The sequence below is a fragment of the Leptidea sinapis genome, chromosome Z (assembly GCF_905404315.1).
Source record: "Leptidea sinapis chromosome Z, ilLepSina1.1, whole genome shotgun sequence".
NCBI lineage: Eukaryota > Metazoa > Arthropoda > Insecta > Lepidoptera > Pieridae > Leptidea > Leptidea sinapis.
In genome coordinates this window covers 16,669,257-16,682,073 of record NC_066312.1, presented here as the reverse complement: position 1 = coordinate 16,682,073, position 12,817 = coordinate 16,669,257, and the positions used below count along the sequence as shown (strand labels likewise).

The following is a 12,817-nucleotide window of genomic DNA, read 5'->3' as shown; positions in this document are numbered from 1 at the left end:
GGCCACGCTTCTAAAATGGCGACATTGCCAAACCGTCGGCAAGTGAGCTAACTAACTGCCCTTAATTTTAATATGAATTGTTTGGATACGCAGCCGGAGATGTCGCTATGGCGTCGCTGTGAGTTGGGCTTTTCTATCGAACGTTGTTGGATGAATCCATTGTTATTATTCGGGTAAATAAATAATTAAATTTAATCCACTTGACTATCTTAATGTTATGGAACGAGTCAGCGGGCACTCTTGTTTCAGAGTTCGGCGAATCCTCGATTCCTCGTGTAGAGGCGTAACACTTGTCGAATTGGTTTAAGCAGAGTTTTACTTTACCGATTAACTCGCTCGTTCCGTCGGAATTTTAGTGTGGGCCGATTCTTCTGTAGAGGACGCGTATAACTGCTAACTATTAGTCGTGCGAGCGGGCTTTAGAGGCATGTAAAATAACGTCTCTTAGGGGAATGAATACTTAAGTTAACTCGTCACATTAAGATAAGTATACATATCCACAAAATAACGCCGAATTCAATGAATTTTTCCACTTGAGTTAGGTCCCAATATAAAACGTTAAAGATGTTCAATCTATTACTTACGCTAATAATAGCTTGTGATAGCTGCTATAGCCGATGAGTACTCTGACAAATAAGTTTTACTACTTAAGGCGTGTCCAACTAACTACTTCATAAATGTATAATTTTCGTTGAAACCTTGCTATTAGGAAGCAATGTAATTGAGGTGAAGGTTGTTTTATTAAGTTGTTTCACAATCTTAAATCAAATTCTTTTGGAAATATAGTATGGACTAAAGAATTATTTAATATTCACTTAAAATAATAATATTAGATGATTTCAATGGGTGGGCCAACGGTAAGGTTAAGCTTTTATTTGATGCGAGAATATTAGGGCTTATTTTGGTGTAAATATCAAAACGGATAATTTCTAGGTTGTAAACCATATAGATTAAATACTATCCCCTTATTCATAATAATCTGCTAACTTAAAGCATTGCTAATTCGCACTCTGTCTTCTTCTATTGACCTAAGTCAGAATGAGAAAAAACACTCCTAAGCGACAGTTTAAAGTTAGCGGACCATTATGAATAGGGGGATAGATTAAAATCACAGAATGGAGACAATGCCGAATAACAATCAACAGGAACACTAACAACGCACAGGAAGCTATTTTAATGGAAAACTTGGAAATGGATTTGACCCCCTGTATGGGGTCGTCGATGAAATAGCTTACAGTTACCTACTACTCTTAAAATTTTATTATTACATGCCTCGGCATGTGTGTCGACACATTGTAGGTATGCATTGGTTTCACTTGCCGGTTTAATCAGGCAATTATTTAAAAATCTATGAATACAGTTTAATTTGTTTTTTAAATGGAAATAAAGTCTTCCTTCAGTAAAATGTTACGCCTACATTCTACAATTTTTAAGGGAATTACCTGCATGTGCAATAGCCGTGGGACGCCCTGTATAGCGCTTGTAGATCGTTTCTAGCGAAGTTGTCCTCTTATGGGCTTCCTGAGATGTTTTGCAAGTGTATCAGTAGCTTTTTAGCTAATCGGAGCATCAATTAATAAACTGCATAGTACCTGATGCCAGGGTTAACAAACAACCCTCTGCAGAGCCCTTGTTCAAATACCTGTGGGAGGCTATTTTGCACAGGACGCCGGCTAGATTAAGGGTACCACAACGGCGCCTATTTCTGCCGTGAAGCAGTAATTTGTAAACATTACTGTGTTTCGGGTTGAAGGGCGTCGTAGCTTGTGAATATACTAGGCAAATGAGACTGAACATCTTATGTCTCAAGGTGACGAGCGCAATTGTAGTGCTGCTCAGATTTTTTGGTCACACTTTTGGGTTTCTCAAGAATTCTAAGCGGTACTGCATTGTAATGGGTAGGACGTATCAATTACCATTAGCTGTACGTCTTGCTCGTCTCGTCCCGTATTTTCATTAAAAAAAACTTCAAAATTATTTAGAGACAATATCTAAGCATTGAGTGGGACTTTATTACATACATGTATACTTATTCGATTCAATACCGACATGTTGCGCAGATTCTTTAAATTAGTAATGGAAGTTTATGGATTGTAAATGTAATTGGTTTGTGAATAAATTATTATTTATAGCTTTGATTGACGCCAACCGGTAATCTGCATGTTTATAAAAATATCAGAACAAATCTGAGGTTATAACACAAACAAAACTTGATAAGTGAATGTCTTTGGTTTAGTTTCAAAGAACTGGAGCTGATTAGACAAAATATTATCTGAGCCACAACCTGAGAGTAGAACAAGACATACCATGATTTGCGTACTATACGTCACTCGAACGGTTGGCTCAGTTGATAAGAGCGCTCGAACCCGAGAGGTCGCGGGATTAAGACCCGCTTCGTTCATAAATTTTGATTACAAATTTAATTTGTATAGTTAAATATTATCTTTTTTTTTAATTGAAAGCTTCTTAAGGCGCGTTGTCCTTTTTTTGAGATAGAAAACAACCATTGGACAATACTATGATCATTTCCGATACCTCTGCATAAAAGTTTGTACATATATTTTGTATGTACGTACACAGTACAAATGCAACATGCATTTTTGATATGGAAGAATAACCGTTACCAAAAACACTTTATTTAATAGTATTTCCTGCACAATATATATTTCCTGACGATTCAAATACACAAGTAATTGTTCAAGTTATCACTTTTGTCGGAACTCTCGAAGTGCCGATGTTTTTAGATAGATAGTATAGCATAGTTTAATTCAATTTCAAATTAATTTATTCAAAATCACTTAGTGTACGTCAAAAACTACCACCCATTCAAAAAAGATTGCCTCAGGCCTGAGAAGAACGGGCGCAAGAAACTCAGCGGTTTTTTTAAATAAAAATATGGATAACAATGTAATATCGTACAATAAACATTTATTATTAAAAAGCCTGAGGGTGTTCGCTTCATTCTCAGTCTGTGATATCATTAAGAAAATCGTTTATGCTATAGTATAAAAAAAAATTAAAGAAATAAATATTATGACTGTTCATTGTCAGTACATTTATGAAAATTTAATATATGTTCACAAAAATCGTCACCTTTTTGCTCTTAATAGTGATTTTCATTATTATAACACTAGAAATAAGGGATTGCTTGTAACTAGTTCTAGTAGGCTTCATAAGATACCTACATAATAGCTTTAAGGGTAAATGTATACACTTCTATATTTAAGTCCCAGCCACTGTTCAGGCATTATCTATAAATAAATTTAAATCTTTTATAAAAAAAATGGCTCTGTCGTATTTCCTATTACTCCACTGCTGAATATCTCAATGATCGGACAGCCTGGGACTAGATTGTGATTATTTTATAGCGATAGAAATGACTGTACAATATTGTATAATTTTATTGAAAAGAGCGCAAAAAAAGAATGCTGGGAGAGTTTCTTGCGCCGCTTCTTCTCTCTCAGAGCGCCATTTGTTTCCGAAGCGGTAGTAGTATCTAGTAGTATAAGAAATGATATCAAAAAGAATTCTAAAGGAATCAATTTTGAGAACATAAATGCCTTTATGCCTTTATAATATTAAGGTGATAGACTATTATAAAAAATTTAACATTAACGTTAACAGTATGTTTTCCGTTACGTGCATTGCATTGCATCACGGTAACGCTCAGAGTCCAAGATAATTTTTACTGTATTGTAACTATATGTATCTATTATATCTCTGCATTAGTTCAAATTTTCCTTTCGAACAATTTTCATGTATGTAGGTATATGAAATATTACTTACTGTCCACAAGGCAAGGTTAACATAATAAAAGAAAACAATTTTATTTCGATATGGCAACTAACATTGCGACACGAGAATTTAATATATATAGATTACTCTAGAAAATTTTGTTCGGAATGATTGCACTCCCTTAGTCGACTCGAGCCGATTTTACTCGAACGATAGTTACATAGTCCATCGTGAGGGCTCATATCGTACAAAAAGAAGTTCTTAATTAAAAAAAATCGAACAAAGCTAATTAGCATATGTTACGAAAAACAGTTTGTGTTATAAACACCTTTACAAATTAATTAATTTTCGAAACTATGTTTATTTTGTGATTCGCAAAAGAATTAGTGAATTTTATTTTGCGCGCCAAGGATAGTAAAAAACATTTACTTTTATAGATTACTATCATAATAACGTAGCATCATAATGTGCGATATACGTCCGCTATGGAATTTATATATACTCTGTGGCACTTAAGACGGGTGACGCACCACTCTAGTGCCCATCGTCATATTAAAAAAAAAATACTATTACCAGGAATCTCGCAGCACGAGTTCTGTACCGAAGAAATAACAAGAAAGAGACTTACGTATAAGTAAGCGCGTTCTATATCTATAACTCGATGTAAATAATAAAACAGACGATTATCCTTCCCATACCTATTCCTAAACACAGTTAATCAAATACTCTGATGTCACCCATCTCCTGGTGGAGTCCTCGGTGACCCTAGATGTTTTCCCAGTATGTGGCACCTCCATGGGAAAAACAAAAACAAAATGAAGTAATTTATAGAGAAAAAAGAATAAAACAGCAACAGTCATGTGATGCGAGAAGACCTTTACAATTAATTGATTGCAGGCGCGTACATTTCGTTTTGTTCTTACTTCAACAAACTTGTAATAAATGACAGTTTATAAGGTCAATATTTTTTAATATATTCTACCTACCACTACCCTTTTCATACTAGTGGCGGATTAATCACATAGCAACAGTAGCAATTGCTATGGGCCACGCATATTTATTCCCCACTCATCTCTAGACTGCCTGAGCTTTAAGTGAAATGAATTAAGATGTAAGTATCTTAAATCTACTCAATGTCACAAAAACGAAACATACTCCACGTTAGACACTCGGTGACCGAATAATTCCAATATAGGTACAGGGCTTTTGAAATTATTTGCTAGGGACCCCGCGCTTGCTTTTCGGCACTGTTCGACAACCTGAACCCTTCGTGCGAAGGCTGTCAATGTTACTGTGATACTAATGATGTAGGAAAGCTGGGTGATGGTGATCAATTAACATCAGATGTCACGTATGCTTGTTTCTCCTACGGCGACATGGGTAAAAAAGCGTTTAACTCAAAGGTTGGCAAGCTTCTGTGATTCATCAGGTTTTGCAAGAGTATGTCGGCGGCAGTGATCACTCAACATCACGTGATCCGTATCAGCTTGTTTGTCCTACTCTTACAAAAAAAAACTATGCGTCATTGGTATAGTAAAGGTTATCGTTTGTCCTTTATTACATATTATGTTAAGTTGACTTAGTTATACTTCGGGTATGCATAAATTGTTGAATATTTATTTTTCATTATATTATGCGTCGTAGTAACGAAGTTATGTTTTTCTATAACATGTGACGAAATTTAATTGGCTTACCAACTGGTTGGAAGGTAAGCGATTCGACACACTTTATGACTTTACGTCGTAATATATCGTATCGATTAATTTTTTATTCTCATGAATGACCTTTTCAAATTAAATTTTTTAAATTCTATTAAATTTTATTAAGTTTATCTTTTTATATCCCTTCATTTTCACGTTATATATAAATTCGAAATTTGTGAAGTTGATGTGTAAGTGTACAATAGCGTAGGTTACACATCAGAATAAAACATAGACTAGAATTTATAAATATATAGTGTGAATTTATCAAAATATAACGATATAAGTGTCAGTAGGAAAAAAACCTTCCATTCGCGAGCTATTCTCGCATGAACCGCAAAAATCGTTGGAGTTACACATATGTAATGAAGGAAAATGTTTATCTTAAATAGTCCTATAAAAAAGACTGCGACAGCATATATCTATCTCTTATGTCTAAGCCGTGATCGCCAAAATATTGAACGATAAAATATAATAAAAATACATTATTTATTTTAATGCACATTTGCTGAAATAAGTTGTTATATTAAAATAAACAATTTTATCGCTTCTGTTATTTAAAGTAGATAAAGTTTGCGTTTCACGCCACATTATTTGGATTCAAATTTTAAAAAGTTACGGCATGACCAACCGAGTGCGCGATACTATGGCGCGGTCCGGTGGCACATGAACTACTGAATAATAATAATTAATTCAAATTTGAAATTTTTACAAAAGGTTGGGAAAACATATAGGCTACTAATTGTCATGCTAGATCCAGGCATAATATATATATTTGCTTTTAAAGTGTGCACATGGACGACGGACGTCACGGGTAGCATCTAGTGATATATACATATTATTCTAATAAAATTTGCTCTGATTATTCGCGTTTCTTGAGATAACCCAAGCCTACTTACGCTACGTCCTACTTTGAGCTAGTTGCGTTCATTGCTCAAAATAGAGGTTAACTGTCAAACTCAATACTTTTCGAAGTTTTCACAGCTGTCACAGGCTATCTAGATGTATAAGTGATCTAAGATCTCTAGCTAAACCTTCCTTTTAAAATTTGATGGAAATTGATCCATGGCAGTCTATCGAGAGTAGAACACAAGACATGCAATAAGGATAATTTATCAATTTAAATATTGCAAAAGATATTAAATTTTTGGATGATTCTTTGTATTCTTTCCTTAATAAACTTGCTCAAAAATGCGTGAAAATGCTGCTGTTTTGTCATTATCATGTTTAGAAAGATGCGCCGAGATAGTTTATGCTAAGATGTACTTAGTCGTCTCTCCTGATTTCGTTTAGGCTGAATTTAATAATATAAAAATATATGAAATGGTTTGCTCTATATTTACGACTGGCTACGATAATTACGTATCTCTGATTATTAAATAAAATAGAATAATTTTAAGGCGGCGAAGTGCTATTTGAGTTTATTAATGTTTCATTACCACGATCATCTTATAAGCCAACACAAAGTATACCTAGTTCGTATAGAGTATTGCTCACCATGCAATTATGAGATGCTATATTTATACTATTATATAATTCTTAAAGATTGTGTAGACAACCTGCAATGCGAAGGAGTTAATTAACTGCAATGAATTTCTGTGTATTATAACTTATATTTAGTTGTATTGCGCAGCTTATACGCGAACTAATTTAGTTTTTTATATATTTTGTATTTGAAGTTATACTTCTTTAGGTGCGTTATGTAAAAATTATGATTAACTGTAACACTGTACACTAACACAAAGTAAAAAACACGTTGAAGTTGGTTACTAAAATTTTCTGACCTTTACTTCATTCCCATTTTGTTTAGGTTCGTCCATTATAAGGACAGGCAAAGGGTTCATACAGCCGTATTAATTATTTAATAATTTATTGTCAAAGCCAAAGTCTTTGCAAGATTTTTACAAAATTGTTATTTCTAAAAACAGAATAGCACGAGGAATAAATAATTTTAATGATTTTTGCTTCGTTATGCCAAAGAAGTATAAATTCTTGCTTGCAAACATAAGTACACACACACTTTTTATGAACATCCCAATAATACGTTTGATCTTTGTTTGACAAATACAATTGCTTCGTTTGTACTTTGTACCATTCCTTATGTACCATTAAATCATGCAACTAATGAGTGATTTGAGTCAAGAAGTCTTCTGTTTTATTTCAGGATGAAACTGGGAGATTGATGAGAAGGAACATAGTACGATATGCAATATTAGCATATGTGATCACATTACAGAGGGTATCACTGAGGGTTAAGAGACGTTTTCCGACGTGGCAGCATGTAGTTGACTCTGGTGAGTAGAAATAAAGATTTTGTTATATTTTTAAAGCGATAAGTCTTTTGTATGGTTTGTTCAACTCTCAGGTTGTGGCTTCATCTACATGATCTACTTTACAGTTGATAACCTGATTTTATGACGATACGTCACTCGAACGATTAGCACAGTTGGTTAGAGCACTGGCACGGAACGCCAGAGGTCGTGGTTTCGAGTCCCGGATCATTCATAAAATTTTGTTTTTCAAATTTTATTTGTGTAGAAATAAAAATATTCTTCTACTACCGGGTTACATTATCTGTGGACCTGACGTCGATGAAGTCACATCGTCGCTTTGGTACGGTGTGCAAAACAAGCAACACTAGGGTATTATTATTAATAAATAGCCTACGATTCATTTTTTCTGTATTATTGATTGATGTAAAGGTGGTGGGTTGTGATGCTGATTATTATTATTATTATTATTATAAAATGTACAAACGCATAACCACAGAAACTATATAATTAAAAAAACAACGTATGAATGAAAACTTAAAAAACAAACCAGTGGTGGCACGAAAATATCACGACATGTACCTAACGGTAATGAATCTGCAAACCGTACTGACGGTCCAGAAGTAATGTGGGCGTGTTATAAGTGTTTTTATTCACAATAAAAAATACAGCATTTTCATGTCGACTATTGAATACATTCAAAAGTGTTGAGCAGATTTATGGCAGAAAATAAATAGGTAGTTAATTTAAAACCAATTACCAATGCATGTTATCAATTGAGTTTTGAAGAGATTGCGTACTGGCTTACACGGAAGAATTTTGATGAATTGTTAACAGGTTTCGGTAATAGGCTCTATTCTAAAGTCATATTTTCTCATTAAAAATCAGCATATGTAACTATTAAGCTTCTTATTATTTGTTACAATCTTAATATATATAAATTACGTGCCACGTTGTTTTTCCGCGACAGACTCTTAAACTAATAAACGGATTTTAATGGGAATTACATCATGAAGAGCAGTTCAGTCCAACTTGGGAGATAGGATAGTTTTTATTTCGATTTGGGACCAATAATTATTTTTATTTTCAATATTTGGTATGTATGGACATATTTTCTATGAGAGAATTTAGTGGTTAAGCACGGTGTGACAGTTCAACCGTGAAACAATTTCATTATAACAACGAAATAATTCTTGATGCTTTGAAATATTTTAGGCAAATTTGTATAAAACAGTATTTTTTTTTATTATCTACAGTACAACGTCTGTCGGGTCAGCTAGTATATTATATAAGTTAATAGTAATTATTATAGACTCTAACAACTAAAGCGGTGGGTTAGTTAAAGCATATTTTTAATTAATCATATTTAAACCACATTGAAATAAAATACTGTTTTTAAGGATTGAAATTCGTGTGATCCTAATAATAATAACTGTAAGATTCACACAAGTCCAATATTATCTCATAGCAGTATTGCAAAAGAAACTCGTTGCTAAAATATTAATTTATTCTCACATCTTGTTTATTGATGTTGATGGCAAACGTAGTTCCATTCATAAACAAAACGATATAAAATACCGAGCATGCAACTCACCCAAACTGATCAAATATACAATATGGAATATTAAAATACTATTTGAATTATAGTTTATCATTTATTCATCATTTGCCTCAATAGAGGTCAACTCTGGTTCAACTGTATCTGTCGAGCAGTGATGTTGTGCAGTTCAGCTGATGGTAATCGTAATACGATGGTGATGGTAATATGCCCTGCCCATTACTATGCAGTGCCGTTCAAGATTATTGTAAAACCCAAAAATTCAGAGCGGCACTACAATTGCGCAATGCCCAGTAATTTCACTAGCACACAAATTTTCCTTCAGGCAGAAACACAGTAATATTTATACATTACTGTTTCATGGCAGAAATAGGCGCCGTTTTGGTATCCATGATCTAGCTGGCATCCTGTGCAAAAGAGCCTCCCGGAGAGAGGTTTCAAGGACAATCGATTGTGCGTCTCGTTGTCAAACTATTTGGGAATTTAATGTTGGCAACAACGAAATTATTCACAATGATGAAACTATATAGTTTCATACTTATATTATACCAAGGAACTTTCATTTGAACAAGTGAAATCTTTCATAAAAAGATCAATTCATAATTTTGAGAACTTTGATGTCTCGCGTAACTATGTAACGCTTGTTGGACTAAAGTCAGCTCAAGTCGGCCATTGAAGTGTGATCAGCCAGAGTAAAATGTATTACTGATTACCTTGTAAAGTACAAAAAATTTGGTATTATTGCGGTTTTCAAGGAACTTTCTTCCATGTACAACAAAGCTGTGGAATGAGCTTCCTTGTGCGGTGTTTCCAGGATGATACGACATTAAAAGCGCGTACACCTTCGTAAAAGGCCAACTGCAGCGCTCCTATAATTCCTCTGCTGTTGCAAGAGAATATGAGCGGCGGTGACCACTTCACATCAGATGACCCGTACGCTCCTTTTTTCTCCTCTTCCAAAAAAAATATGAATCCTACAAATCTGCTGTGTGTAGTTGTTGTTAAATATATATATTTTTTTTTGTAGGGCTGATGCTTGAAAGCGAACGGAAAGTGTTCGAAAAGATGGATGGAAAGAGTCCCATGTCTAAATATTGGATGCCTCTTGTTTGGGCAACAAACATTATCAACAGAGCGAGGAAGGAAGGTCTCATTACCAGTGATCACATTGTGCAAACACTCCTGGTGGAGCTGTCCGATATAAGAAGGCGTTTGGGCGCTCTGATTGGTTACGACACAGTGTGTGTGCCTCTTGTATATACACAGGTATGTTTGAAATACGATTTGGTTGTGTTTATTAGTGTTGTGGCAGTAATAAGTAGTCTACTAGTATCTTTGTGTATCTACGTAGAACTTAGATCATTTATACGTCTAGGTACTGTGACAGCTCTGAAAGCGTCGAAAAAATCGAAGTTGACATCTGTCAACCTTTCTATTTATAAATAGGTTATCTAACCTCTGTTATGAGTTTGTCTAGCAGCAAAAGGTATTTAGATTCTAGCAGTATAAATTATCTATGACGTAGAATATTTCACGGCCTTCTCCAATGTTTAAGGCTACGCCCTGTTACAATAGTTTCACTTGTATATCACTTTGAAAATATCGAATTGTTTAAACGTGTTCGTAGTACCAGTACATTTCCGAATTTATTTATAGGTTAGCCCTATAAACAAATTGGGAATAATAACGATGATTGATATTAAAAACTAGGCTGAGCCTTCATAAGGATTTTAAGCTTTTTTTACGGCAATTAATAAGCACAATGAAATAATGCATACCGATTTTTACTGGAAAGTTAATGCTAACCGAAACGTTCTTATTTTTAATCTGTGGCAATCTGTTGCACATATAAGACACGTCTCATTAATATATTAAAGTTATTCTAATTTCAACAATTATACAAAATATTAAACTGGAGAAGTTATTTTGAACTAAAAGCGCAATATTTTTGTTCACACAACGACACTGTCGCTTCACGCTTTGAAAATAAAGCAACACGTTATCTATACAATTGATACAGTTAATTAATTTCCTGTGTTTATTTAAACATGTTGGTACAGTTAAACTTCAAATAGGCACTCTTTTTATTGGGAAAAATTTTATGTCAAAGAAAAGGAACACTCCTAAGAAATTGTATCAGTTTTTGATAGTAATTTTCGATAGGTATAGGGGTATATGTGTACTGGGTTATAGTAACCATGTGCAGTGAGGTAGGTCCCGTGTTCAAATCGCAGGACACATTTATATTATGTTGAATGTGGATATTTGTCATGGGTCTTTATAAATTGATGTCATGGGAATATATCGTTTGTCTTGCACTCATAGTACGGACTAGGCCTATTTTCGCGCAAGACAATTTATCTAAAATTGTGTCAATATTATTATTATTATTTATGATAGTACTTTCATGTTACTATACATAGTGAAGGGCATTAAACAGGAGTGCTGGTTTCATAATAACGTTTAAGTATTATATATACTTTATCTGCCCACATATCATAAGCCTCCATGTTGCATTTAGGAACCGCATATTATGACTACCATAAATTTTAAACGGTAATGGCGTTACTGAAAAGTTTTCTGGTAGCTGTTACAGTTCTTTTTAATTCAAACAAACGAGAGTTGGCCCCAACTATTATATCGTTAGATTTTTTATTTTTTTTTTTTTATTTAATAGGAAGCCCACGTTGCATACAATGTATTACCTTATAGTATATTTACACATTAATTACTTATATTATTTAACATCGTATACCCCATTTACGGGCTAACTCGACATGCAATTAATTACTTAATTAAATTACAAGTACTTAAAAACATTATTAACATAATATGACAATTTCTTCGTTTACTTACTACTTATCTAATTTACTCAATAAATTGGTTACCTAAACAAAAATAGAAAAAACTTATCACTCTAAACAAAAAAAAAACTAAATTTTATATAAACTAAATTTAAAATACAGCAACTATTATTAAATACGAAAAAGAAAACGAATGATATTATTTAATTAAATGATTTTTAATTTTGCGCTTGAAAATCGATGCAGAGTTCCAAAATATGTCCAACTCTGCTATTTTAAATATATTGTTATAGGACATTACAATTCTGTTAATAGGAGCGGCCCTACCTAGGTTACTCTTTGTAATTATTGGCATAAAAGTAATTTTATTTTTAATATGTGACCGTGCATTTTGTCTTGGAACTGCTAACCTTATTCTGTTTAATAAGTTCGGGCTATCAATAGCTCCATTTACAATTTTATGCAAAAAACAGAGATCTATTGAGTTTCTACGATTGCATAGTGATATAGTTTTATAATGTTTTAAGAGATCGTTGGTATTATTAATTTCTTTTAATATATTGTCCTTGTAGGCTAAGTGTCGTAAGAATTTTTTTGTACTCTTTCTATTCTGTCTTTATGCACTTGATAGTTAGGATTCCATACAACAGAGCAATATTCAAGTTTACTTTTAATCATTGAATTAAACAGCGTTAATTTTGTGGATGATCTTTTAAATTCTTTTGTACTTCTTGTTATGAAACCTAAAAG

At 33.5% G+C, this 12,817-nt stretch overlaps 1 protein-coding gene across 2 annotated transcripts in view; it reads left to right on the top strand.

Moving 5' to 3' along the window:
- The window catches only part of LOC126978737 (bestrophin-4), a 69,808-nt gene that overhangs the window by 40,350 nt on the left and 16,641 nt on the right, over window positions 1-12,817 (top strand). For both annotated transcript variants that reach the window (XM_050827783.1, XM_050827784.1), the window contains exons 4-5: window positions 7,600-7,729; window positions 10,291-10,529. In XM_050827783.1, coding sequence (XP_050683740.1) covers window positions 7,600-7,729; window positions 10,291-10,529 — 369 coding nt within the window. The remainder of the gene's footprint in view (window positions 1-7,599; window positions 7,730-10,290; window positions 10,530-12,817) is intronic.